The sequence below is a fragment of the Notamacropus eugenii genome, chromosome 5, assembly GCF_028372415.1.
Source record: "Notamacropus eugenii isolate mMacEug1 chromosome 5, mMacEug1.pri_v2, whole genome shotgun sequence".
Classification (NCBI taxonomy): Eukaryota; Metazoa; Chordata; class Mammalia; order Diprotodontia; family Macropodidae; genus Notamacropus; species Notamacropus eugenii.
Genome location: NC_092876.1, coordinates 455,872,450 through 455,900,208, shown reverse-complemented (window position 1 = coordinate 455,900,208; position 27,759 = coordinate 455,872,450). Strand labels below are relative to the sequence as shown.

General features: G+C 40.6%; 1 protein-coding gene across 8 annotated transcripts in view; it reads left to right on the top strand.

Moving 5' to 3' along the window:
* The window catches only part of MBTPS2 (membrane bound transcription factor peptidase, site 2), a 78,450-nt gene that overhangs the window by 17,124 nt on the left and 33,567 nt on the right, over positions 1-27,759 (top strand). For 2 of the 8 annotated variants that reach the window (XM_072615278.1, XM_072615285.1), the window contains 4 exons: positions 5,272-5,366; positions 8,042-8,237; positions 16,035-16,110; positions 17,559-18,681. In XM_072615278.1, coding sequence (XP_072471379.1) covers positions 5,272-5,366; positions 8,042-8,237; positions 16,035-16,110; positions 17,559-17,781 — 590 coding nt within the window. In that variant the 3' untranslated portion in view covers positions 17,782-18,681. Of the gene's footprint in view, positions 1-5,271; positions 5,367-8,041; positions 8,238-8,323; positions 8,368-15,858; positions 16,002-16,034; positions 16,111-16,415; positions 16,560-16,607; positions 16,755-17,558; positions 18,682-27,759 lie in introns of those variants that run through there. The other 6 variants (XM_072615281.1, XM_072615280.1, XM_072615282.1 and 3 more) reach the window with 6 other exon arrangements.

The following is a 27,759-nucleotide window of genomic DNA, read 5'->3' as shown; positions in this document are numbered from 1 at the left end:
CTCACTCTTAACTATTGCCATTCCTTACTCGTTAAGGAGTAGTCTAATTCTGAACAATCCTTAGAACTGGAGGCAAGCTAACACTGGGTCTAGGAGGATCCTCTTGGGTCTTGAATGTATCCATTTCAGAGTCAACTTTGGGAAAATTGAGTTTCTGGAAGGGCAACTCAAAGTGCTAAGTTCATTGTCTGTTCTTGGCATTTTGTAGTCCAGAACTGTGATTTCATTGATGTATAGAAATCCCAGTGAGTAAATTCAGCTCATACCAATGCAAATCTGCACCTCTGCAACGTGGTCTTAGAGATTTGTTTGGGGCACTGAGGATTAAGTGAATTGCCCAGTGTCATAGTGCCAGTCTATGTAAGATTTGAATCTGTCTTTATAACTCTACGGCCAGTCCTCTACCCACTTCTCTCACAATGCCTCTCAGCGGTTGCATATAATAGGCCCAACAGAAGACTGAAATGTTCCCAGTGTGGCCCTGGAGGTGGGATTGTTCTGTAGCTGCTGTGGGTCAGGGCAGCGTCCAGATCCAAATTCCTAGATCTTCTTGTCAGTTGGCAAGACCCTTCCTGGCATCCTCTTGCTCGTATCCTCATCTCCCATTTAGAGTTTTGAACAGAAATGAAAGATTCTGGTTCTTAGTTGGTTTGTTTTGTTACCTTGAAGGTAGTTCACATTCTCCCCTCTTTTTCATTGTTGGAAAGGCGTTGCATTTCATATGTTTATGGAGCTGAAATTCCTTTTTTCTTTTTTGAAAGCATTGTGTTGGCTAAGAGCGACATATTCAGCAAATCCAGCCCTCGATGAACCTACTATTTTAAGGAGAATGGGATTGAATACTAAAGGAGAACATTGAGATCCCTAAGTGGAGCTTTGAGTCAAATGTCACCTATCCCACTTGGACAACCTTAATCCCCATCTAAAGGAGGTGAGGGCACCCTGGCATCTGCCCTTAGTGGAGTGGGAGAGGACTGTTTTATTGTCCATCTTAATCTTTACCGAAGGAAGTAATGTCACACAAACCAGACTAACTTAACTTTAGAGACTAGTCAAACTGAAACTCCTTGGAGCCTTGTATGCTCACCTCATATGAGTTCTAGGTTGTTCCAGCACCCACATTTTCTCTATTATATGGCGTCTAGAGAGTATCTCAGTGCATAAGAAAATTAGAATCATTTGGGGGTAGGAAAGTCTCAGTAATATATATCCCAGGTTGATAGATACTTGATTTAATTTCCATAAGACTGTATAGTATAATTACTGTTTCTTAAAAGTTTCTGCATTTGGGCATCTCAAAGGATGTTATAGGCTGTCTAACGTAGGTCTGAGCACGCTTCGCTAACCCTGGCTTGCTTTTCTCTCTCCTGTCATCTGCCTTTCTTTGGTTCTCTACATAAATGCACACTGTTTTTGTTCCATGTGCCCGTGGCAGAACAAGTCAGCAGTGGTGGTACTCATTTCCTGTGGCTTACAACAGTGGTCCTGCACTATTGAAGTTGGCGTTTATTTTCTCCAGTCCACCCTGGACCAAATCGTCCCTGAAGAGTCACTTACAGGCAACTTCAGGAGCTCCCTGGGGACTAAGTCAGAATAGACCCAAGGGTGTATTTGAGCTAAGAATACTGAACTTTACCCAAGAGTAAAATTCTGAGCCTGATTAGTTTTATGTTTATCAGGGAAGATGGCCCAGATTAAATTATGACTTTCCAGAGTCAAACTAGATGGAAAAATATTTCTACGGCTCATCTCCAGCCCATTCTAATTTTTACTACCTGGGCCAGAATTAGAGTTACCTTTCCATTCATTTCAGTCAGTATTTATTAAGCTCCTGCCTTATTCAAGGAACTGTCCTCAAGCAGCTTATAACCTCGAAACATTCTTAGGAATTAGATATTAGCTGGAATATACAGGGACCACATGTCTAGGTATCCCTGTTTTAGAGGTTTAGCATTAAGGCACAGTAACTTCAGCTAGGTAACTTGGTTTTTGTACCACCAACCAGAAAATTTAAGTTTTAAAATCAATGATATTCATGATTCCCACTCTATCACTTCATAGTTGGTAGGAGATTCGGTATTTTACTTTTGACATATTTTTATACATAAAGGAAAGACTATATAGAGGTCACATAGTCATACTTAGTATTTTTAGCTGTGTGATTTTTTTAAAGAAATACTTTAGTGAAAAATACCAGATGACTTCCGTTACCATTACTATTCACTATTAAAAACTAGGAATTTGTTTAGGTCTTCAGCACGGATCAGTAACTCTATTGCCTCTAGGAATAGTGCTAAACCCCCTGGCTTTTAAAGTGCCTCATCGTCTGTGAGGCTTTCTAGCTTCATCATATCCTACTTCCTTTCCTACACTCTCCAGTCTAGCCAGTCTTTCTTGCTATTTCTCACACACACAACTCTTCCCTTCCGTCTCAGTGCCTTCACCTTGGTCATGCCCTGCAGCCGGGCTGATTTCCCTCCTCGCCTTCACCTTAGAGAATACTGTATTTACTTCAGCACTTACTTCCAGCATTACCTTCGACATGAAGCCTTTCTTGATCAGCCCCACCACAAGTTCCCCTAAAGTTTTCTTCCTAAACACACGTGTATTTATTGCGCACGCCTGTGTTTATACAAGCCGTCTCCCTCGGTAGAACGTGTGTTCCTGGAGAGCGCAGACTATCGCGTTTTTGCTTTGGATCCTCAGCACTTAGCACAGGGCCTGGAAACAGTAAATACTTGGTAAATTCTTGGTGATTGAGTGGTATTTGATGATTGAGTGGTGGATAGAATAAGGCAAGTCATCGTAAGCATAGTATATACTAGAGATGTCTGTGCCAGTAGATGCTTAGACGTTGGCAATGAGAATTTCAGGTAAGTAAGCATCAACAGCTTCCACTAAAGTCCTGCTCAAGTGCTTGATTTCATTTCAGCGTAGAAGTCCCTCAAGCTGGTTCTAGCATGGTGCACATTCTGGTAGGCCCTCTCAGGCTGGAAAGGCTTTGAGTCCAGTCTGGGTTGGTGTCTTGGCCTCTTTGTCTGAGAACCGGCCTGATCACGTTCACAGAATCTGGTGGCCGCAAGCTTGGACACTCACTCTTTTTCCTTTTTTTAGCTATAACAACCCTCAGCAATAACATCGTAGCTCCTAGAGGTATTTTAAACATTCTCAAATACTTATTTTTTTAGTCATTAATGAAAAAAATTACGTCTTAACAGCTAAACAGAGTGGAGATTGGAAGCAACTCTTGGCATACTTTGAAAATCCGAACATGACTTACCTGAATTATCCCAATAATTACCTATATCTTATACCTTGTTTTCATTATAGAGAAGTAGATAACCTGTGTAGATAGGGAAGGCTGGAAGAATGTCTTCCTAAAGTGGTCTATTTAAAGTGTGTTTGTGTGTGGTGTGTACACACATCCTGACAAGATCAAATGGACTAAGTCTTAAACCATTTACATTTCTGGTTTAATTAAAGTATTATTAATTCAGATTAATAAGACTACATATTCAAGAATAAAGCTGCTTTTGTAAGTGCTGGGTTTAGCCTTCCTATCAGTGTAAGAATCCAGCATGTCTACAATCTGAGACATTCTTCAGTGTCATTAACAGATGTTTCATTTTATGTCAGCATCTCTTGGCGTGAAAATATGAACTCTTCTTCCCTGCCCCAGCTCTGGCACTTAAAACCTCTCTGACCTTGCACTTCTACTTCTTCATCATTAATTCAAGAGGTTGAATTAGCTGACTTTGAATGTCTCTTCAGTCATTTTATGTAATCCTATATCACATTTACTAGCATAGCATCCATAATATTTTTCCAGCTCTTTTATGTATGTATATTTGGATACCATTTATTAACATCTGATACACATAAATAAAAGATCTGAAAAGGATGTTCAGAATCGTCTTCAAATGATCTCATTTTACTGATGAAAAAACTAAAATCAAAAGTTGTAGAGGTTGTAAGCATCCTAGCTGAGCACACTAGGAGAGCTCAAAATTTTTATGTGACTCCAAGGACTATTGAAGTAAAGCATTTGTTAATGATATTAAAAAAATTCTTCAATTATGTATTTTAGGCTGATACCACAACCCAAGATGAACATATAAAAGATATAACTTTCTTCTTGAAATATAGTCTTACTTGTCTGAGTATATTAATTTTCAGTTCAATCAGAAATTCTCATTTATCCTTTATGTCTAATACATTTGAAACTTTAAACATTTAAAGTCAGTGAAGAAGACCAGCAGGGATGAAGTAAAATCAGCCTTTTTCCCATGTGGACCAGCAAGCTAGCTTCTTTATCCTGCCCCAAATGGAAGTGATGTCTACTTGTATTTTACCAAAGAACATTTGGAAAAAATCCATGGAGATAAAGTCTCCCCATCAGCACCGCATTCTAAAAATGGTGACTGAGATCTTCCACATAAGTAGCCACAGACAATCCGGTTTGATCACAGTAGGCCCCTTTGAGAAAGTTCCCAAGGTGAGTGGGTTTATAGTGGCTAACTTCACAGGATCCAGGAATTGAAAGAGACTTAGAAGCCATTTAGTCCAAACTGAACCTGAAGAGTCCTCTGTCTACCAAAGCTGACAGCTGATCATCCAACCTTTGCTTGGAGACCTCTAGTTAGGGGGCCCCACTGCTTCCTAGGGCACCTTTTTTCTATTTTTGGACTGTACTGTTAGAAGTGTTTCCTGACATTGAGCCTGAAATCTGCCTCTTTTCATCTTCTGCCTTTTGTCCCTAGTTCACCCTAGGGCCAAGCATAGCAAGGCTTGTAGTAACGTAGTACTAGTAGTACTAGATAGGCTCTGGACGTTGTCTTCTACTCTGTCCTGAATTTAGCAGCAGTCTGGGCCTTCCAGGGGAAAAAAACTTGGATGAATAAAGTCCAGGCACGTTGGACCTGCTGTGTACTGGGCATGTAGTTATTCAATACAGACTTGTCAGTGACTTCATTGGGAGTGATTTGGCAAAATATGCTGAGACTTTAGAGCATAATTAAATGTCTCTAAATAAACCAAACCCTAGGTGTCAGTCCTATTTACCAATTAGAAAAATGGACATATACCTCATAATGTTAATAAACTGTTAAAATCAGACTGTAAAAAAAATCAAGCCAAAATATAAATTATGACATAGCAACTCTAGAAGTCATTCATTTTTTTCACTTACAAGCCATTTCACTTTTCTACCTTGAAGACAAATAACTTTATTTTAAATGTGTTTTTCGTGTAACTGGTTGTGTCTCTCCCTAGTGTACAAAAGGCTGGATGGGACAGTTGAATGTTGCAGTAACAGCAGCCTCACAGACATCTGCTTTTCCTACAGTAACCATGTGGACGCTCATTTGGTGAGTGGACTGATAAATATCTGTCAGAAACAGAACTCGGGAGAACCAAACCTGAACGAAGTGTTAGAAAAGACCTAAAGTGATGGCTTTGGCCATGGAAGATCTAATGAAAGTAAAATTACCAAAAAATGACTAAATTACTAAAAATTGCAAAAACATTGCCTTCCCCAAAATAGTACTTTAATGCCTTGTTGAAGGACGCAGATGACCCTCGCTCTTTAAAGATTTGTCACGGAGCTCAAAGTTTGGCCAGACCCACCCAGCTCAAAAAGGCTGCAAGCTGGACCAGCCTGCCGAAGTTTAGGGAGGTTTCTCACTTAGAAGGCTGCCTAAGGACTTTAGGGATTTTTTTTTTTGGGGCCACAACATCTTATGAAACCATCTACTAAGGAGGGGTTGTGATCTACAGTGAGGGAGACGAATTCAGGGATCTTTGGGAGAGTCTGAAGGATAAAATGAACACAGGGATTTAAAATAGAATTTTTATTCCTCTTCCTGCCATTTTGGTCACCTAATATTTAGTCAGAAATCAGCACTCTTTGCGCTGTCTCATACTTTAACAACAAATCCCAGCATTCTCATGCTTTGAGTTTTTTTGGGTTTTTTGTGTTTGTGAGAGAGAACGAATCTTACGAAGCATCACGAGATCACTGAGTCTTAGAGCTGTTGGGGACCTGGAAGGTCACCTGGAGGTGAATCCCTTTGAAATACAGAAATAGTTTGTGGGGCAGTTTCAGCAATCAAAAGTATTCTGTTGGGGAGCTCACAAACCTCCGCATGCAAAGGTTCAGACCAGTGTGGAATCTGACAAAGCAGGTCAGGCTGGCTGTCCTCATCGCATTCATTTAGCTTCTCCTGCTTGAAAGCAGGTTTTTTCCCCTTCTCATCACTGCTGATGACTTAGGGTCCTCATTCATTGCTTTTAATCAGATAATAAGTTTGAGGTCCAGGGCACCAGAAACATTCTTGTGCTGTGTAGTTTTACACAATTGCTGATGGAATGCACACGTATCTCTGGCCATCGGAGGCTTTAATGTTACAGATCCCAGTACCTCAGAGTAGAGGAGTCCTGACGAGCAACATTCTCAGGCGGGCTGGAAACAGATTAAAATGGGATTATTTCACAAAAGAAGTTTAAAATAGAGTAAAACATGTAATATTAAATTGAGATTTTCTAAGTTAATATGCAGCCCAGGTAGGTCCTTATGTGCAGTGCAGTGACCCATTTCTATTTGTGTTGGACACCTGTGCTTTAGAAGACCTGAATAAATCAGCCAGCCAGGTCTAGAACTAGAGGATGGTCCTGGGGATTCTGGAAAACCAGTGTACCAAAGACAGCAGGCTGACTGGTGGTAGTCAGAAATGAGCAAGTTCTTCCAGTTCCCCAGCCCCATGTTTGTAAAAATATATTCCTGTGTAAATTATACTATGTTTCATAAGATAAGATTAGAAAGAGTCCAAGCTTCTGTCACATCCATTGATGCAAAATACAGCATGATTTAGTACCTAGTCTTTCTGATTTGTTGTGACTGAAAACTGTGATCACCTTCTGGTGATAACTCTCTGAACTTAATTAAACCGGTGCTTCTTGGACAGACACAGCATTCTCTGCTAAGTCCGTAATCAAAGTCTTTCCAGCTTCATAAGGCTTCACTTGGGCTTCTTGGCATATCCCCTTTGTTTACCCAAGGTCACCGTCACACAATAGTAAGGCCTCAGAAGAGTATTTTAGTGTAAAATAGGAACCAAATATTTCAGGATTTAGTTTCCTGCCTTCCCGTAATCTCTTTCATGCCTCTCTGTGTTGTTGATTCAGTTAGAAGGAGCTTGCCTGCATTAACACCCATTTATTTTATTTGAATGATTTCTGTTAAGGACAGACTTAAGAACTTCAGAGCTGCAGCCTCTTTGTTTAACTCCCTCATTGGACACCAAGAGGGAAAAAGTACTTGCTCGTTGTGTGCTGTCTTAGATCAGGGGAGTTCCCGCAGTTAGATGAGTACTGGTAGCATTCTACTTATATGAAATATGTTTCCATTACGGCATCTGAAGTATTCAGGTTAAGACAGTTATGGTGTAACAGGCGTTACCAAATGTATAACTCTCACCCCCAAAACAAAGGGAATGGGGCAGACACGAGGAATGGAGGCTAATACTTAGATAGCTCAGGTGATACAGGAGTGTCCTCAATGCACTAAAAGAACCTGAAGACTTCCCACGTCTTGGGTAGTACCTCTGTGAAAGACTGAATAAAAAAACCTGAAAAAGTGTCCAGAGCTTTGAAATCACACGTCCTTAAAGGCAGGAGTTCTTAACCTGGGGGTCCGTGGACCCCCAGAGAGTCCTTAGATGGATATTAGGTGGTCTGTGAACTTAGATGGGAAAAAAAATTACATCTTTATTTACGTGAACCTTTTATTGAAATGTAGTATTCTTTGAATTGTGAACTTTTTTAAGTTATCCTAAGAAAAGTGTCCATGGCTTTATTAGAATTACAAAAAAGCTTAAAAGTATCAAAATACGAGATGAAAAACATCATCTTGTGTGAGAGAATGTAACTTGCTGTATTTTTCCTGAAAGTAAGTCACTTTTGTTTTTATAAGGAGACATAATTGGCATGGTTGTGACTCATACATGTGATCTAATTTTATGACTAATGAAAAATTTATTTCTAGCATGCCTGTCTGCCAGCCCGGAAAACAATTGAAGCCAATCAAGTGTGCAGGAGTAATGCAGACTGTCAAAAGGACTCTATTTCCAGCTTATGTGTAACGCCATCTTTGGAAAATCACACTCGGTTAATAAGAGTGAAACACTCCCCTCAGATGGACATGCTGTTTGTAGGACATCCACCCCACCTGCAGTACACAGGTTAGTAATTCTGTTAGGATCCTGGAGAATCCCGGAAGTAGCAGATACACTTGGAAAATCTATTCTGAAACGAAGTTTTTTTTCAGAAGCTGCTCTGAGAATGTGCTCAAAGCAAGCCAAACTAATCAAGGTGAGCAAACCAGAATTGTTCTTAGAATGCTTGCCTGGCCATTCTTCTCTGTATCCCTGGATGATATACAGTAGTGAAGAGGGGGAGTAAGCCCTTCCTTTTCCTGCCAGCTGTAGGTCTCCTCTATGTTCGTTTCAGAGTTAGAGTCTTCTGTGTTAGCTGGAGGTGTGGGACAGTCACCAGCTCATCTAGTTCCCCCATTACCCCTCAGAGCCACTTAAGAAACTAGTACCTAGAGAAAAATCAGATGGTCCTTACTCAGGGAACTTGCACTCTGTCGGGGGAGACAACATGTCTCTTATTCTAAGATATGAAACAATATGTCTCAGAAGGAATCTTTACAAAATTAGTCCTAGCGAATTTTGGAGGGGAGGCACCAGTAGCAGTGCATTCCGGATAGGCCTCATAGTGTTTGAGCTTAACTTTGAAGAGGATTTAGGAGGCAGAGGTGTGAAAGGATTGCATTACTAGCATAGAGGAGGGTTTTTGCAAAGTTGTGGAGATGAAAGCTAGGGTGTCACTAACTAAGGAAGGAAAGCCTAAGAATGAAATTCTGAAGACAAAAAGGAAAACCATTCTGGGGTGGAGGAAAAGGGAGGGCTGTCCAAAGAGACCATGTGTGTGTACAGGGAACTCAGCAAACAATTCAGATTTAAAGATGTGAATTTAGACTTGTCTCCATTTCCTTACTTCTCTCACATAGCAGCACACAAGATCGTAGCTTTAGAACTAGAAGGATCCTAGAAGTTGTCTAGTCCAGCACCGTATTTTACAGATGAGGAAAGTGAAACTCAAAGAGTTAAGTGACTTCTTCAAGGTTACACTGGAAGTGACAGCCAGGATTTGAAACCAAGTCTTTTGATTCTGAATCTATTTCTTTTTCCACTGTAGGACTCTCCAGAAATTCTCTGGTAACTTCCAGCTTTAAACACCATTATAAGAGCCCAAAGGTGCCCCACTTTCTCTTTTATCTCTAATGTATCATGATCAGAGCTGTGGCTTGTTTATTTGATAGGCATGTTCTATCAGCATCGTTTGTCCCTGCCTCACAGTAGTTTCTGGAATAAAAATCTCTCCCCATCCAAATCAGACCCTCCCTTGACCAATAGAAAAATCAGCCAGTCATGGTGACTGCATCTGCATGTAACATTCTGTGTTGGTAATGTGCCGCCTATCTGCCATGAGGACGGAGGCAGCCTTCATCTTCTCTTCTCTTTTACTGGTTTTCCAGTTACTTTGTCCAGCTTTTGATAGTGATCATTTCATTTACAGTATTGTAGTCCTTGTACATACTGTTCTTCTGATTCTCCTTTCTTCACTGTGCACCATTTTCTCTATCTTGCCATGTTTCTTTGAATTTCTCATATTCATCATTTTACTACACAGTAATTTTCAACAACATTCAGGTCCCCTGGTTTTGGGGGGATTTTTTCTTTAGCTTTTTCCCATTCAAAGATCATCTACCTTGTTTCCTAATTTCTAGTTCTTTAGAACCAAAAAGTGGTGTTTGTCAGACCTTTGGCTCTGGCTTTGACTTCCTTGAGGAAGCTCTAGTGGCATTGCTGGATCCGAAGTTATGGATGGTTTCAGAACTTTTTTTAAAGAAGATTAATTTGTAGTAAGGTTTTTAACTCTTTTTTTAACTCCTTTAACTCAATAACACTTCTCAGTACCAACACCACACAGTAACAGTTCTCTCCAAGATTACCAGTGGTTTCTTAATTGCTGAATCTAATGGGTCCTTTCCTAAGACTTCATTCAGCTCAGCTTTTCTGCAGCTTTTGGACACCGTCCTCCTCTTGGGCATGCTCTCCTCCCTTATGTTCTCTGATACCACCTTTTCTTGGTTCTGTGTTTGATAACTACAACTGCTCAGCCTCCTTTGCTGACTCATTACCTATGTCTTATCCATCCAGCATGGGGTGCCCCATGGCTCCTTTCTGAACTCACTTCTCATGGCTTTCTACATTTTTGGTGATCTCACTTGCTTCCCATCGGCTGAATTATTCGTTCTCCTCACATGATTCTAGCTGTGATCTCTCTTCTGAACTCCACGTCTGCATCACCAGTTGTTTGTTGGATATTACCACGCAGATGTCCCTTTGGAAGCATCTAAAATCCAGCATGTCCACAATGGAATTCAAAATGACCCAAAGCTCGAGGGGTAGCTAGCAGAGTGAGACAGTATCCAAAAAAGATCATGACAGGCTTAGAACACTGGGATGAATCAAATAAGACATAATTCAATAGGAATCTTATTGAATCTTATATCTGGGTTTAAAAAATCAATTTCATAAGTGTGAGTCAGGGGAGGCATTATTTGATAGCAGTCTGAATAATATGTGGTGGTTTTAGTGAGCTACAAGTTCAATATGAATCAGTCATGTGACAGCCAAGAAAAGTAATGAAGTCTGGGGCTGTATAAAGAGAGTTAGAGCTCCCAGAAACAAGGTGATGATCCTTCCGTACTCTGTCCATGCCAGACCTCATCTGGAGTAGTGTTTTCTGTTTGGAACACCACAGTTTACGAAAGCCATTATTTAGCTAAAGTGTTCAGAGAAAGCCAACCAGGATGGTATTGGGTCTTGAGTTCATAAAATAAATATTAGTTGAAGGAACTAGGGAAATTTAGCCTGGAGAAGAGATAACATTGATGGGGTATGATAGCTATCTTCAAGCATTTGGACGAACGTCATGTGGATGAATGATTAGACTTACTCTGTTTGGCTCCACTGATAGAATCAGGAGTAATGCTTGGAAGTCGCTAAGTTGCAAAGGTAGGCATAGGCTTGGTTTGAGGAAAATCACTTCCCAACAATTCTAGTTGCCTTGAAGGGAAAGGCCTTCTTTATTAGCAGGTTCCCTGTCTTTGAAAGTCTTAAAGCAAAGATTGGATGACCAGATTGTCATAGGGAGGATTCCTTTTCAAATATAAGCTGGACTAAATGGTCCCTGAAGCCTGTTCCAGCTCTGACATTTGATTTTTGTGATTTACTGTATTTCCTTGAAACCCATTCTTCCTCCAGTTTTCTCTATTTCTGTAGAATCGTGGGTGTCCATAGAAGGGCTCATGACTTGACACCATGGAGTGTATTATCAACCAATCAGAGTGAAAGAAGGGGTGTCATACCACTCTTGTCAAGACAGACATTCATGGGAACTGTCTTTAACACAGTCAGCTCCTTTCTCAACTATTCTAGCTCCCAAGGCCTCACCTCATGCTGGGCATTGGCCCTTCAGGGCAAGCATCACATGTTACTCAGGAAGCCTCAGCTGCAGCTATATGGACACCACTGAGAAAATGCCACATGCGCACACCCCAAAGTGCACTCACCCCACCTCTGTTCCCTGGATCACCTGTCTTAAATAAGGCCCTCAGGGCAAAGACCGGTGAGGAAGAAAGTCCCTGCCTCTCCCTCCTCATTTCTGCTGTGGTGAGTGAGTCACCCAGATGAGCAGACACAGATCTGTTGTAATCTGTATTACCCATCGCACGACATTATCTTCATTCCCCCAATCAAATGTTCCTGTTACTCTTCAGGGCACCAGTGTTTTTCCATTTCTCATGTTCATCATAACCTCAGTGTCATTTTAACTTCTCACTGTCCTTTTCCCTGGAGAGTCAGTTACTTAGCAGTTTGTCATTTGCGTAACGTCTTGTGTTTATATGGCCCCTTCTTTCTCCACGTGTATCCACCACCCTCATTCAGACGCCCATGGCCTCACACCTGGACTACATATACTGGAGCCTTTTTTAAAAAGACTTTTTTTTATTTATTTATTAACTATTTCCCAATTACATGTAGAAAATTTTTTTACATTTATTTTTTAAAATTGAGTTCCAAATTTTCTCCCTCTCTCATCCTTCCTTGAGAAGGCAGGCAGTTTGATATCAGTTATATATATGTGAAAGTTATGTAAAACATTTACATATTAGCCATGTTACAAAAGAAAAGAGACCCCCCAAAAAACCCACAAAAAAATGAAGTAAAAATGCATGCTCCAGTCTGCATTCAGAGTTCGTCAGTTCCTTCTCTGGAGGAGGGTAGTATTTATCATCATGGGTCCTCTGGAATCATTGACTTGATCAAAGTAGCGAAGTCTTTCATAGCTGATCATCCTCACAATGTTGCTGTTACTTCCGTAGTAACAGCGTTCTCCTAGTTCACAGGATAGTTCATCCACCTCTTAGAAGGGAACATTTAATTCCATCAAAAGCAAAGTACAAGCAAAGCTTAGAGAGATGCAGGATTCCTGGCTCAGTAAGAAGGCAGGTGAAATTCAGTTTTATGCTGACAGTAACAATCCAAAGTGCTTTTATGATTCCCTGAAAGCTATTTATGGACCAAAAACCTATGGTGCATCACAGATACTCAGTGCTGATGGAGGCACATTGATCAATGATAAGGACATGATCCTAGAGAAATGGACTGAACACTCCCACAGTGTTCTCAACAGACCATCATCAATCAATCCTGAGGCCATTGACCTTTTACCTCAGGTTGAAGTCAATCCCTCCTTAGCTGAACTTCTACCTGAAGAAGAGGTTTTGAGAGACATTAGGCTCCTTTCATGTGGCAAAGCACCTGGTGCTGATTCTATTCCACCTGAGATCTATAAGGTAGGGGGACTATTGCTCACACAAAAGCTGACTGAAATTTTCCAGGTTATGTGGCAAAAGGAGGTTCTCCCCCAGGAGTTCAAGGATGCCGCCTTGTCCATCTCTATAAAGGTAAAGGAAATAGATTGTCCTGTGACAATCACAGGGGGATCTCTCTCTTAGTCATTGCTGGCAGAATTCTTGCTAGAGTCCTTCTTACTAGGCTGATATTTTACCTGGAAGATGGTCATCTACCTGAGAGTCAGTGTGGCCTCAGAAAGGGCTGAGGAACAGTTGATATGGTGTTTGCTGCCCGACAACTCCAGGAGAAATGCCAGGAGCAGAACAGAGGTCTGTACATAACATTTGTGGATCTGACCAAGGCCTTTGACACTGTTAGTCGTGAGGGCTTATGGAAAATTATGTCAAAATTTGGTTGCCTGGAGAAGTTCATCAGTATTGTACATCAATTTCATGATGGCGTGTTTGCCCAGGTTCTGGATAATGGACAAAGCTCTCGTGCCTTCCCAGTCACCAGTGGAGTGAAACAGGGCTGTGTGTTCGCTCCCATGCTTTTTAGCATAATGTTTTCAGCCATGGTGACAAATGCTTTCAATGAGGATGAACACAGCATCAAGGTCAACTACCGTACTGATGCTAAGTTCTTCAGTTTGAAAAGGCTACAAGCCAAGACCAAAATGGAGGGAGTGCTGGTGCATGATTTTCTGTTTGCAGATGATTGTGCACTCAGTGCAGCCTCTGAAGCTGAGATGCAACAAAGTGTGAATCAATTCTCTGTTGCCTGTGCTGATTTTGGCCTAATAATTAACACCAAAAAAACACAGGTGCTCCATCAGCCACCACCACACCATCCATACATGGAATCATCAATTACAACAAATGGAGAAGTTTTGAATGCTGTGGATAAGTTCACTTACCTAGGTAGTGTACTTTCCAGGAATGTACACGTTGACAATGAGGTTGATGCAGCATTGCCAGAGCTAGCTCAGCGTTTGGGAGGCTCCAAAGAAAAGTTTGGGAGAGAAGAGGTATTAGACTGGCTACCAAACTGAAGGTCTATAGAGCCGTTGTGCTGACCTCATTGTTGTATGCCTGTACATGGACAAGTCTACCAGTGCCATGCCAAGAAACTGAATAGTTTCTATTGGAACTGTCTTAGGAAGATTCTAAGGATCACCTGGCAGGATAAAATACCAGGCACTAAAGTCGTTGCTCAAGCTGACCTGCCAGGTATTCAAACTATGCTTCAGAGAGTGCAACTCTGATGGGCTAGCCACGTTGTTCAAAAGCAAAATGTATGCTTGCCAAAAAGACTATTTTATGGAGAACTCACATGGGACAGGCGATCACATGGTGGCCAGAAGAAACGATAGAAGGACATTGTCAAGGTCTCGCCAAGAACTTTGGATTTGACTGTGTAGCATGGGAGACACTGTCACAGGACCACCCAGCATAGCGTGCCCGCATAAGAAAAGGTGCTGTACTCTTTGAGCAAAGCAGAATTGAGACAGCACAAAGTAAATGCAGGATGCACAAATTGGGGATGTTCATCCCAAATATTCACACGGACTATCTGTGCCCAATCTGTGGTAGAGCATTCTGAGCTCGTATCAGCCACAGTCAGACACACTGAGATTTCACTTTATCATGGTGTTGTCATTTTGGTCCTCTTGGAAAACGCAGGACAACAACCAATCAACCAGCCAATATTATAGCCTTTTAATGGATCTCCTACTTATGTTCTCTTCCCTCTCTAATCCTTCTTTCACATAACACCCAAACAAATAATTCTGAGAGACTTGTCTGACCACGTCAGTCCCCTGCTCAGAATCTTCGGTGGCTGTTTTTTGTAGCTAAGATAATATGCAAACTCCTCAGCCTCGCATTTAGAGCCTGCTACAGGCTGGTTTCTGCTTTTGTAGACGTTTCATATTGCCCTTCACCCTATGTTTTTGTTCCAGATCAACTATCAACATGTCATTTCCCATCTCTGTTTCCACTCCTGGAATGTATTTCCTTCTTATCATTTCCTCTTAGAATTCCTACCTTTCTTTAAGCTTAAGTCTTTAATCACCTGATGTTTTCTACCCAGTGGGGCAGCGAGGTGGCACAGTTGGTAGAGTGCCAGGTCTGAAGTTAGGAAGGCTCATCTTCTGGAGTTTAGATCTGTCCTCAGACACTTACTAGCTGTGTGACCCTGGATGAGTCACTTAACCTTGTTTACCTCATCTGTAAAATGAGCTGGAATTGGAAAGAGCAAAGCATTCCAATATCTGTAGTTACCAAGAAAACCCCAAATGGGGCCATGAGGAGTTGGGCATGACTGAAACAACTCAACATCCACCCAAAGCCCACCTCCCTCCTGAATTGACTTTGTATTTACTTGTCTACATAAGTGTGGTATCTCTCTCCCAATACAATGTAAACTCCTTGAGGGCACAGATTTTTGACTTTGTCTTTGTGTCTCTTGACACCTAATGCAAGACTTTGCGCATGCTTAGTAAATATTTGTTGAATTGGGTTACACTTTTTTCCAGATGTATACAGAAAATGAAAGGCAGGGCGGTAAGGGAATATGAGTATATAAGAATAGCACGGTCCTTTCAGAATGTGTTGAGAGCTAAGTCTTAGAATGATCTGGGCTTGTTGAGGAAAACTTAGGAAAAGATATGGCTTTTTAAAAGAGTATAACACTTATTTTTGTGATATTTTTTAGCACATCCAGGATACACTCAGCTTTATCCCATTTCCCACCCTAAATAGGAGGGTACATTGGGAATGACACCTGATGTTCTTTGGCTATATATTGGCCCAAAGCAGTACCCCAGGAAACAATGGAATTCTCTCCTTTTTTCCTATTTCTCTTACAGATTCTAACCCTCCTAGCTAAATTTGAGGACGAACTTCTTTTCGTGTTGCGTTTTTGCCCAGTCTCTGATTGGGAGGTTGAGCCCTAATCAACTTTGGATAAATGCGTATATCATTAAACATGTGCTATCTGTTAATTCATTAATAATATTTGTCCTCACCGCTTTCCTTTTTCCAGTGAGCCTCAGCAGTTTCATCCCACGATTCAACTTTCTAAGCATTGACCTACCTGTGGTAATAGAGACGTTTTTCAAGTATCCTTTCAATTGTTTCAGTTACTTTATACACAAGGTTTGTATGAAAAGTGTATTGCTTAGAGCCTGAACACAGAGTAGTTAGACAGCAGGGCATCAATGGTCCAATAACCCCCTTTGGATTTGAGTCCCAATTGTATCGCTTAGACCTGTGTCATAAGGCAAGTCATGTAACTTTTACGAATGTGTTTTCCTTCTTTGTAAAGTGGACAGAACAGTACTTGACTTCCTCACAAGGATCAAGTGAGATCATGTGTATTTAAATGGCATACAAGTGTAAGTTTTTATCCTTAAAATAGATAAAGACCTGACAGGACGCCCTGTGCCGAAGGAAGTCATAGGCCTTGAAAGTGTGCTTGAGTATAAGACAGGGAACAAGATTTCTAGAGAGAAAAAGAGAAGAAAAGATATTCTGGAGAATGCATAGAAGCTCCATTAGAGTCGGATGGGTGAATTTCAAACCTTTCCATTTATTTGGCTTATCTGATTTACCTCAGATGGGTAAAGCATCTGAGCTGTTAATGAGGGCAGAGATATGCTCTCTGTTCCCTTTGGGCCAGTTAATTTGGTTGGCTTTTTGTCAGGGCTCCTGACTGTCCACACACACAGTTGGCCTTTTGTCTGATGTGTGCTGTTAAGGGGGAGCGTGCTTCTAAAGAGGAGCCTTTGAGAGAATTAGCAGAATAATATTGATCTGTTGCCACTGCACTCCTTGAAAAATAAATCAGTCACGTGGTATGTCATCTTTTTTACATGTGAAAGATGAGGGGGAAAAATGAATGTGATGCCAGGTTGTAATAAGCTAGGTGGTAACTACAAGATATGTTTTCAAAGACACGTTTGTTTGTATTGGTTTTCTACTTTCTTGTATTTCTTACTTCAAAAGTTTAACAGAGAAAGAAAAAGAAAAACATTGTATAATCAGTCAATTCAAAAGCTTTAAAGGTACCGAAAAGACTATGTCATATATCCTGTAATCTTTGTTTGTACGTTTGCCATTATCTTAGGAGAGAATTATCCATCTACACCCTGCCTCTAAGAAGTTACATCGAATAATGTTCAAGAAACAAAAACTTGCCTTTGTCCTATCAGTGTATACAAGGTCAAAAAGTAACTATTTTCCACTTCTCCCTCCCCAACGGTTCTCCTTTTTGTATCATTATAGCCAGAATTATACAGGCTAGTGATAAAGGAAGATGTCAGTTGTCTTCTTTCATGAAATATTTCTTTAAGCTAATTAGTCTTAAAAGTATGTTCACTTGATTGTCAGAAAGACATAGCCTCTTCTGTATTGCAAAAGCTTAGGAGAAAGAGCGACTTCATAAGACCGTTGTAGTCTTACGTTCTGTGTATTGAAAAGGTTCCCTGAATTGTTGAAGCATGGTTTTCAATGGTTCATGTAGTGTGGGGTCCTTGAGAGTTTATTCTGCTTAACTGCTAATAACAAGATACCTGATCTCACTCTCAGGAGCGCTGGCTGTCATCAATGCTGTGCCCTGCTTTGCTTTAGATGGACAGTGGATGCTAAACTCCTTTCTCGAGGCCACCCTTAGTTCGCTGATCATAGACAAGCACAGTAGAGATTTGTTAGGATTTTTAATCCTGCTTGCTGGTAGTGCACTTTTGGCAGCCAATGTGGCCCTGGGGCTCTGGATGGTGACAGCCCGATAATATATACGTGTACGTCTGGACTCATTCGACAGAATCTGTGAGTTGTTATAGTATGCCAACAACAACAAAAAAAGACTCTTAACATTTGTTGCTGATTAAAAAAAAACTTCCCTAAAACTATCTTAATCAGCACCACTTAATGAGGTCCTGCTAAGTCTAGAGGTCTGTGCTAGGTATTCTCCACAATACCTTATGTTACCCAACTAACAGAAGAAAGAAGAAGGAGCTGATCTCTGACCTCAGGATTTCAGCCTGGTTGTGACAACATTTGTACGTTAATTTGGACTTCATAAGTTCATCTATAAAAAATATTTGTCGTGCCATATCTAAGTGAGGTTTTACCTTGGGGTAAGGGAGTGAATAGAGGCGACCTTTTAAGGAAGCAGGAGATAGTCTGTGGCCACATTAAAAGAGGGGGAATTTTCTAGGTTGGTCACAACTGAATCAAAATGTCTTTGGTTTGCAGTGTTTTTAATTTAGTGCTGAATTATTTGTCACAGGAGAGGGCTAGCCCCTGAGTCAAGAAAGCTCGGGTGCGTATGCTGAGTCTGCTACATCACTGGCTTTGTGACAAGACAGTTGTATGCGATGTGCTGACAGTAAGTTTCAGAATTGTTACTGATTAATACCAGTACAGGAAGTTTTCCTCACTCTGCGTTCCCTACATTTACAGATCTAGACCAAAAACTTTGTTTCTTTAAAGCAGCTCTGATTAGATATTATTCTCTTGATAAAATTTTGTTTCTATAGATAACGGTGTTCAGAAATGCCCCTGAAATGTTCAGTGTTGTGTGTGTGTGTGTGTGTGTGTGTGTGTGTGTGTGTGCGTGTGTGTGTGTGCGCGTGTGTGTGTGTATAAGAACTGATGACATAAAAAGAAATAAAAAAATCTAGACATTATTTTTCAAGCCTTGGCTGTTTCCAAAAATGTTTGGAGAGTGAAAAAGTAAAAGTAGACACTGGGACCTACCACAACATGTTTGTTTTTTAACACTTTATAACAATGGTTGACTCTTGAATGAGGTATCACCTTGTCTTTAAAAAGCAATCTTAATGGTGAGTTTAGTTGTGAGCATCAGGCAAGGGTCCTTACCTTGTATACTCTTCTATCAGTCTGTCTTGATAGTGTTTTTAAAACTACAAATCACAGTATAGGTAAGCTTGGTTTATGGGTACCATGTTCTTTCAGGATCTGACAAGTTGGGCTGGATCATGACTTTCCTCTAGAGTAATGGCATTTGTGGCTGCTTCACTAAGTCCTAGCCCTGATGTCAGAGTTATCCAAGAGGAGCTAGGTGGACATAGAGAAATGAGATCCCATTCCAACTCAAACAGATTCCTGAGTTTGATGTCAAAAACAAATCAAGGCTAGATCAGATTGGGTCTTAGGACTTCATTATGACTAAAAACCATTCTGGAAATAAATCGTCTCCCTAGGCCTTAGGAGAGGATTCTTTATTCTCCCCGGAAGAAGGAAGGTTGATGAGCCACTTGGGAAGAGTTCTTTGAATCCACTCCCCCCTAGACACTAGCAGTGTGACTGTTTGTCACAATACATGTATAGAGTGAATCTCCCTGAGTATTCTTCTGCCCAAATTATTACAAAGTTCCTGAGGACCAGGGTTCTAGTTGTTCAAGACAACTTGTTATTTATAGTTTCCCTTATCTCCTGAGTCCTCTCTTTGGCCTGTTCAGCTTATGTGAAACCCTTGACACCTGCAGGCTCTTCTCTTACTTCCCAGTTCTCCCCATGAACAGTTTCCTCCCTGTTGTAGGCTGCCCTTCTCATCCTTTATGGGTCACAATCTGCCCTGTGTCTCATGCATCTTTGCTTCCTTGCCTTTGGGATCTCACGTATGGGGAGGTATCTAAGGAAGGGATGCACTCCATGATTGGACCAATTTTTTTGATCTGTCACAAGTATGACAAACTAGGGGTTCTGGTATCCTTTGTTTCCAGTGATTTTTGAACTTAGACACTTTTAAGAACGTGCTAAAAACCATTTCCACTTTAGATTTACAGCCCTCTGGGGGTTTTTTCAACCCCTTGATGGGATCCCCTTGATGGACTCAGGCTCAGAATTATCCATCCTGGCTTAGAATATACAGAACTGGACAGCCACCTGGGGAATCTGAGAATGCCCTTTTTAGCAGACCACGGTCAACATTTTTGGTCTGGAAACAACAAAAGAATGCTTTTAAGGAAGTGAATGCAAATTCAAAGCCAAGCATGTAAGTGTTATATGAACAATGGGGAGCCTTACAGAGTCCCGTCGGTATAAAAGGCTCAGGCTAAAGTGGGTATTATACGTAAGTGCAATCTTTTATGGAGTCCCAGAAGTCTATCTTTTAATGAAACAACCTGGTTCTATTATTTCAATAGAAAATAATGAGGGAAGGTTTTATACGACCTCCAGGACACCATAAAAGGCAAGGAAAGGAATTATGTGTCAAAGGACCCTGCATAAACCAGACGATTAGAGAAATCAGGTTTTTCTGTTTCAGATAAATGCAAAGATAATGTCTCCTCGCAGTTATTGAGAATGGAAAGATGGAAGGCGATGGTGCGCTGTGCCAGAAAAACATCCCATGACGCCACTTTAAGAAACAAAACTAGAAAGAGATCGTTGTCTTGGCTCTAGTATGAAATTTGTTTTATTAGATGAGTTCACGAGCAAATTGTGTGAAGGGTGGTATTAGATAGAAATGTATGGACGGTGAGTATGATGAAAGAGGGATTTATGGAGTAAGAAAACATGCTTCTGTGTTTAAAATGGCAAAATGTACCATTGAATGGTCAGTGTGCAGAAGCTGTGTCAACTAGAGTTTTCCCATCACTTGTCTTCCTTTAGGGTGTGTCACCCATTTTTTAATTGCTTAGTGTGATGAGGAAATTGGATTCTTTTAGGGAATAAAGAAAATGATCTTTGTGCTGCCACCTCATTTAAGCAGGAAACTCTTCTTTTCCAACTCTATAGTGTTCTAACTATGGGGCCATGTTTACATCTTCCCTTTTTTCCTTAGAGGTGTCATATGAGGAATGTGTTTTCTGTAAACAATCTCAATGTGCAAAAACATAACAGAATTTTACATTTCTGGTTCTATTTCTATCGAGATCATTACCTTATTCCAAACAAATGAATTACGTGAATATATTGTCAAAAACATTGAACTCAATTAGAGTCATCAGATTGTATGTGTTAAATGTCCACTTATAAGTAATGCAGAAGTATTTGTTTTCTAAGAAGTCTTCTGACCACACTGTGTTAGGTGTACAGTGAATCCTTTTCTTAAACAAAGAAAAAAAAGGAAGAAAGAACGATACGTCCAGGCAAGGTGACGCATGCCTGTGTTCCCTGCCGCTTGAAAAGGCGTTCCGAGCTGTAGCAGGGCCAAAGACGATCAGGTGTCTGCACTAAATACAGTACCAGCATGGTTAGCCCCTGGGAGAAGGGGGCTGGACGGCTGCTTCGGCAGGGTCTAACCGCTCAGGTCAGAAATGGAGCAGGTCAAGGCTTCCATACTGATCAGTAGTGAGATTAATCCATCTGTGGCTGCTGAATTCCCAGCCTGGGCAAAATAAGGAGATCCAGGCTCCCCTCCTCCCGCTGAAAAAGTCACGCTTCAACCTGAAGATGACCTAAGTGCTTTGCAGCTGAGGTTAATCAATAACATGGAACCGTGTTTTGTACTTTATACAGACTTGACTCTATTTCTTTCTGATCGTATACACACATAATAATTTTCTGCCGATTGAATATCTTATAATCCTTTCGTATTTTTGTCTTCAATGAAACCGCTGCTGCTGAAATCACTGGTTCTCTGTGTTCGTTTCATCCGTTGTAGTTGTTGGTGCAGACTCAGGCCTGGTCTAGATTCTGGCCCTTTGCAGTAACTACTTTTATGTCTGTGGTTACGTATTTAACCTTTGGATATGGCAGAGTACTTTATTTGCACTTAACAAAATAAAAGCAATTTTTTAAAAATTTCAATGACATTAAATAATTTTTAAATTTTTCACTTTTTTAGGGGTTCTGAGCAAAGAGATTTGGGCTACTCGTTTTACCTTGTATCAAGTTCTTAAGCCTCCATATCTTAAATTACTTTCAAAACCTTTTCCACCCAAGTTCTGGCTGTATTTCATAAGGTGGGGTTCGCTGCAGTGATCAGAACAAGTTAGAAACAGCTGTAACTTTACTTTGTGCGGTGGGACCGCTGGCGATGGCGAGGGGCGTCACCGTGCCTGAATGGTCTTACCTTAACTGGTTCTGTACCCTCTGCTGTGGGCACACCCTTTTATATTCCTGAGCCCTTGTCAGGTGTGACTTCCGTGTTTATGATGGACAATAGAAGGAACGGGACTTTTCTGGTAAATGAAAAGGTAATTTCTAGTATTCAAGTTTATATTTTATCTTACTTGGGTTAAGTAGAGATTCTGTTTCATTCCCAGATTATTTGTCTGCTGCTGAATTGGATAGATTTGTCATTTCAAAAGAATGGGGCAAATTAAATAGGCTATATGGTTACATTTTATTTAAGAGACAATAAAGCTATTTTAATCTATGTATGTAAAATGTTTATTTTGCTTCTGAGGCTTCACTCATTTGAATGATCCATTGTATATTTTATCACAGCATGGCAAATGAATTCAATGAAAGGAAAACCTCTATTTCTGACCTTATTAATGGTACAATAGGTTGTACTTCTTAGGGTGGAGATAGAGAAAAATGGATCCAGGAAGCTGCAACTCTAATTACCCAGGTTCACCATTGTGTGATTAACTTTAGTATTAAAGGGGGAAGACGGCTTTATTTCATGACTCCGAGTTTCAGGAGCTGATGAACGTTCCGTAAATGTCATGTTCTACTGAGCTTGTTTGGTTCAGCAGAATAAATTGTGAAACGTTTGCAAGGATTACTTTGTCTTAGAAATAGTTTTTGGCGAACTACTTCACCTGGACTAGGTAGAGTGTATATTTTTCTTTTTTAAAAAAAGTTACATTGATATCTTTTGGGTTTATATCGCATTCATTTCCTTTAAAAAAAAAACAAAATTTAGTTCGATTTCATTTTTGTGCCTGTCACATACATTTCCAAATATATACTTCCTTCCCAATCAGGCCTTCCCTTATATAGGTAGAATATTCGAAAGCACCCTGAGTAATGTATTTGAATGGGAGAAGGAGATGGACACTTGTTAAATAAGCATTTTACAGGTATTTCATTTACTTTTCCCAGCAATCCTGAGAGTAGGTGCCATTACCCCTGATTTACAGCTGATGAAACCGAGGCAGACAAAGGGTTAGTGACTTGCGTAGGCCGCCCAGTTAGTAAACGTCTGAGGTCAGATTTGGATTCCGGTGCTTCTGACTCCAGGCCTCGTGCTCTACGCATCTGCCACCTAGCTGCCTCATCGCTGTGATCGATAAATACTTGTTTTGTTTTTTATTAAAATGCTTATTTGTGTGTAGCCTGATTTCTTTGGACTCCAGCATTGTTTAAGGCTCTGAGCCAACACTTGCCTGTATTACCCCTCTTTCGACAAACGTTTATTTATTATTGTTATTATAAGGTAGGTACGATGTATACCAGGGATACCAAGATAAAAAATAAAACAATCCCTCCCGCATAGAGCGTAGAACCTGCTCTGTGGTAAGTCACACAGTATGTTCAGAAATACAATGGAAGATAGATACGATAGGGACAAAGAAGAGGCAGACAGAGGATTCTGGGAACTTTGGAGAAGGAAATGATCATTGTAAGATGGAAAGATCAGATGAAGCTTCTTGAACAAGATAATCCTTCAATTGCTTCCAGACCTGGGTTCTGAAACCAGTTGTTCCTCACAGACAGCCAAAGCACATAGCCTGTGGAATATCATAACAGAAATTTTATTGGTAGGACAGGACTCCTTGTCTAGGCAGAGCGTGGCTTGTCAGAATGGACCTTTGTGGTGTTCTGAAGAACCAAGTCATCATAAAGGGGTTGGACATGTGGTGGTGGCTTTTCTCTTGTATCTACAGGAGACCTAAAGCGAAACAAGCAAAATGTGTAAATTTTCAGTTTTATGGGAATTCTCAAGAGAGAGATTTTCACATAGTAGAAGTAAAAATACTGAAAATGTAAACAGCCGTTGGAAGAAAAGGGCCATAAACTTGACAACTAAAACAGAACCAGGTTCTTTTTATTGGCAAACCGAAAAATAGGTACTAAGGTTAAAAATGAACAGGTATCTTTGAAAAAAAAAAAAAAAGGAGTCAAAAGTTTCTAACGTGTTAAAACTTTCTGAGCTTGATTAACCATTGCTGGGGGAGAAGGAGCATGGCCTAGAGTAAAATAACTTGAAAGGATGAGCCTAGTACTTTAGATTTCGCTTTAGAACAAGTAAGGATAGATGTGCAGACACAGGGCACCAAGTCAGCAAGCAAAGAAAGGCAGAAAACCCAAAAACCTCCTGACTTTAAAGATCATATATTCTAATGAGGGAGAGAACGTGCAAGTAAATAAATAAATGAGATAATACAGGATCCAGGGAGGCGAATCTGAGAAGTCATGACTGCTGTGGGGACAGTTAGGAGACTGCCTCCAAAATGTGGGACTTGAGCTGAGCTTTGGAGGAATCTAGGGAAGAAGAGGCAGAGCCTTCCAGGCATGGGGCAACAGAGTCGTCTTGTTTTATTTTTTTGGCCCATGCCTTATTCCCTGTAGGAATTGGCTCTCTGAAGCTAATTAGATCAGTTCCTTTCTTTAAGGAATTTCTTGAGTGAATGATGCTGAGTTAATTGGTTCCTGAGCATTTGTATTTCCTCTAGTTTTCTCCCATTGCCATAACCTTTCCCATTTCCAGAGTCCTTCCCTCCCTCCAGCCCCCCCCCCCCCCCATTCACTCTGGTTCAATCTCCTGCATGCCCTACTTAGAATATTTTCTAGGAGGTATTTTGTAGATATTGAACCTACATGTTAGGTCTGAATATTAGCATCTAACAAAAACAATAGTATATTCCCAGTTTACACTTAAAGAAATAAAAAATACTCTTTCTCACTTGGAAAATTTATCCTTTAACAGATGTGACAGTTTTTGTGTAAGAAAAAAATTCTAGTTTTGAGGTTTTTCTGTGCCGTTAATTCATTTTTCTCTCAGTGTAGCACCTAGAAATACATAGATTCCTTCCCATCATGCCTAGCAACAAAGTTTAAATCTTTACCATATGTATGCTAACATTATTGTTGGCTCAGTCACAACCTTCCCCCCTAAAAAAACCTTAAATACTGCAACGTGCATATGGAAGAATATAGTATCTAGTATTTTAAAATACGTAGGAGACAATTTTTTCTTTGGCCACATTTCATTTGCAGTACAGTAGACAATCATTTCTAAAAATGTTGGCTGTTTTGTCCCCAATTATGAATGTGTATATATATCATTAAATACATACATATATAATTTCAGTGTTTTTAATTGAAAAATCTGCTTGCTGCTTATGCTTTGTGATTTTTAATGCCTTTCTTTGTGTGTTGTTTGCCGTTCATCTTAAATGTATAAAATGCATGCCTGGGTGGTTCTCCGAGTTTTACACTAAGTGTGTAATCTCCATCTTCGTCTGTTTGGGTGTCCTAAGTCAGTAATTCTGGAATGCTGCGTTTCTGGGTCAGTTGTCCCATACACGTATTTGTAAGTTTGCTTTCTGACAATGTTCAGACGGAGAAATCTGAATATATGTCTTTGTTGTTATTTGTCTTCATATTTTTCTACTTTTAATAAATTTTCCATCTAAAACGCATTTGGATTTTTATCTCCATTGAACATCTTTGGGACAAATGTTGTGTATTTTAAAATGTTTTAAACTCACCCAATTCTAAACCCCCCAAGAGTTTGTGTGCTTATTTTATTTTATTTCTTGTACCATTTATCACTACAAAAATTGGGAGCCTTAGAGTATGAACTTCCTCAGTTCCTTTCCCCATCTGTTTCAGGATATTCACAGCTTTCTCACTCTGCTTCTATTTTCCTGGCCACAGATAAAAGTATGCCTTATTCTTCAATAAGACAAATGCCCTCTGACTGATACGCCTGCGATGCCACAGCCTCTATACCGCACTCTTAAGTAGTTCTTCTTTCAGTCCCCTCCCTTCTGGTAGCTTCCTTTCTGGCAGCTGACATGCTCACATATCCTCAGTCCTTAAAAAGTCTCCACTGGACAATTGTGTCTCATCCAGTTAATATCCTCCATTCCCACCAGCCCTCCCCTTAACTGCTAAACTTTTTAGAAAAAGGTTCCTGCATCTGATGCCTCCCTTTCAACACTACCCACTCTTCAACCTTCTGTTAACACCGCTCTTTCAAAAGTCACTGATGACCTCATCATCAAATCAGATAATCGTTTTTCTTTGTAGCTTTTTGCCACTGTAGATCACCTCCTCCTCCTGGATGATGCTGTTGGCTGCAAAGACGACACTATCCTGGTGCCCTTCCTCATCTTTTTCTCATATTCCTCCTGAGCCATTAATGGGGGTGTCTCCCAAGGTCTCCTCTGGCTGTCTCCCTTCTCTTGGCAATCTCACTCCCAGTGGCTTCCACTGCCATTTCTGTGCAGATCACTCCCAAATCCAGATCGCCAGTCCTGACCTCTCTCCTGAACTCCATTCTCACATCTTTAACTGCCGGCTGGCCATCTCTACCGAGATATCCCAGAGGCTGCTCAAACTGTGTCCAAAACAAAACCGATTATCCCCTAAGCCCATCTGTCCTTTCAATGTCTCTTTTTCTGTTGAGGGCATTACTATTATTTTAGTCACAACTTTGTCGACAGGATTTTTCTTTCACTGTTCATTCTTACTTCCTGTATCCAAACACCTGATCCATTCAAGGCACCATTTGCTTTCTTTCTATTTACCACAACCGTCCTGGTTCAGGTCCTCATCGCTTCTAGCCTAGAATATTACAACTGGTCTCATTGCATCTAGTCTCTCACCTCTTCAATTCATCTTCCCTATTGCTGCACAAGTGAGGTTCCTAAAGCAAAGTTGTAATAGTCACTCCATACTCATGAAGTTTTGGGTGGATCCCTCATGACTCCCAGAGGTTCCCAAACTTATTTGACCTACTACCCCCAGAAAAAAAGAATTACCCAGCAGCCCCCTGGAAATCTACTTTCTTTGATCCTTTAATGATTGCCCACTTCGGAAACCTAAGACCTAGATTAAAATACAAACTCCTGTTTGGGAACGTAGCTTCAGCCTATCTTTCTAGGATGATTATCAATTACTCCCCATATTAAAGTTCCAACCAAACTAGTCTACTTGGTTTTCCATCTCCTATCTCCACGACTTTGCCCAGGCTGTCCCCGATGCCTGGAATGTTCTCGCTCCTTACCTGCACCTCTTGGAACAGATAGCTCCCTTTAAGGTTCAGGTCCCACTTTCAAGAAGTCTTTTCTGATTGCCCCACTTACTGCTGGATCCCTACCCCAATCAACAAAAACTACCTTATTGTACACATCCATTTATTTATCTGTAAACATTCTCTGTACTCTCAGCAGAACATAAATTCCTTGAGGGCAAAAACTATCTCACTTTTCTATCTCTAGCACTTAGCATTCGTGCATAACGTGTAGGAGCCTGGCATATAGGAGGTGATATAGTGAAAAGGGCACAGCTTATTGAGTCAAAAAGACCCTAGTTCAAATCCTGTCTTAGTCACTTACTGTGTGACCCTGGGCAAGTCATTTCTATTTACTTCATTTTCCTCATTCCTGTAAAATGAGGACTCTAATATCACCTACCTTAGAGAATTGTGAAGATAAAGTGAGAAAACATGTAAAGCACTTTGCAAGCCTTAAGGTGGATATAAACGCTATCACTATAATGACTCATTGGTCGGCTGTTCATCTCATGAACGCACTTAGCACTGTCTGTTACAGTCCTCTGTTTGGGAGACCTTATCCCCCTGGTAGACTCTACGCTTACTGGATCCATGGACC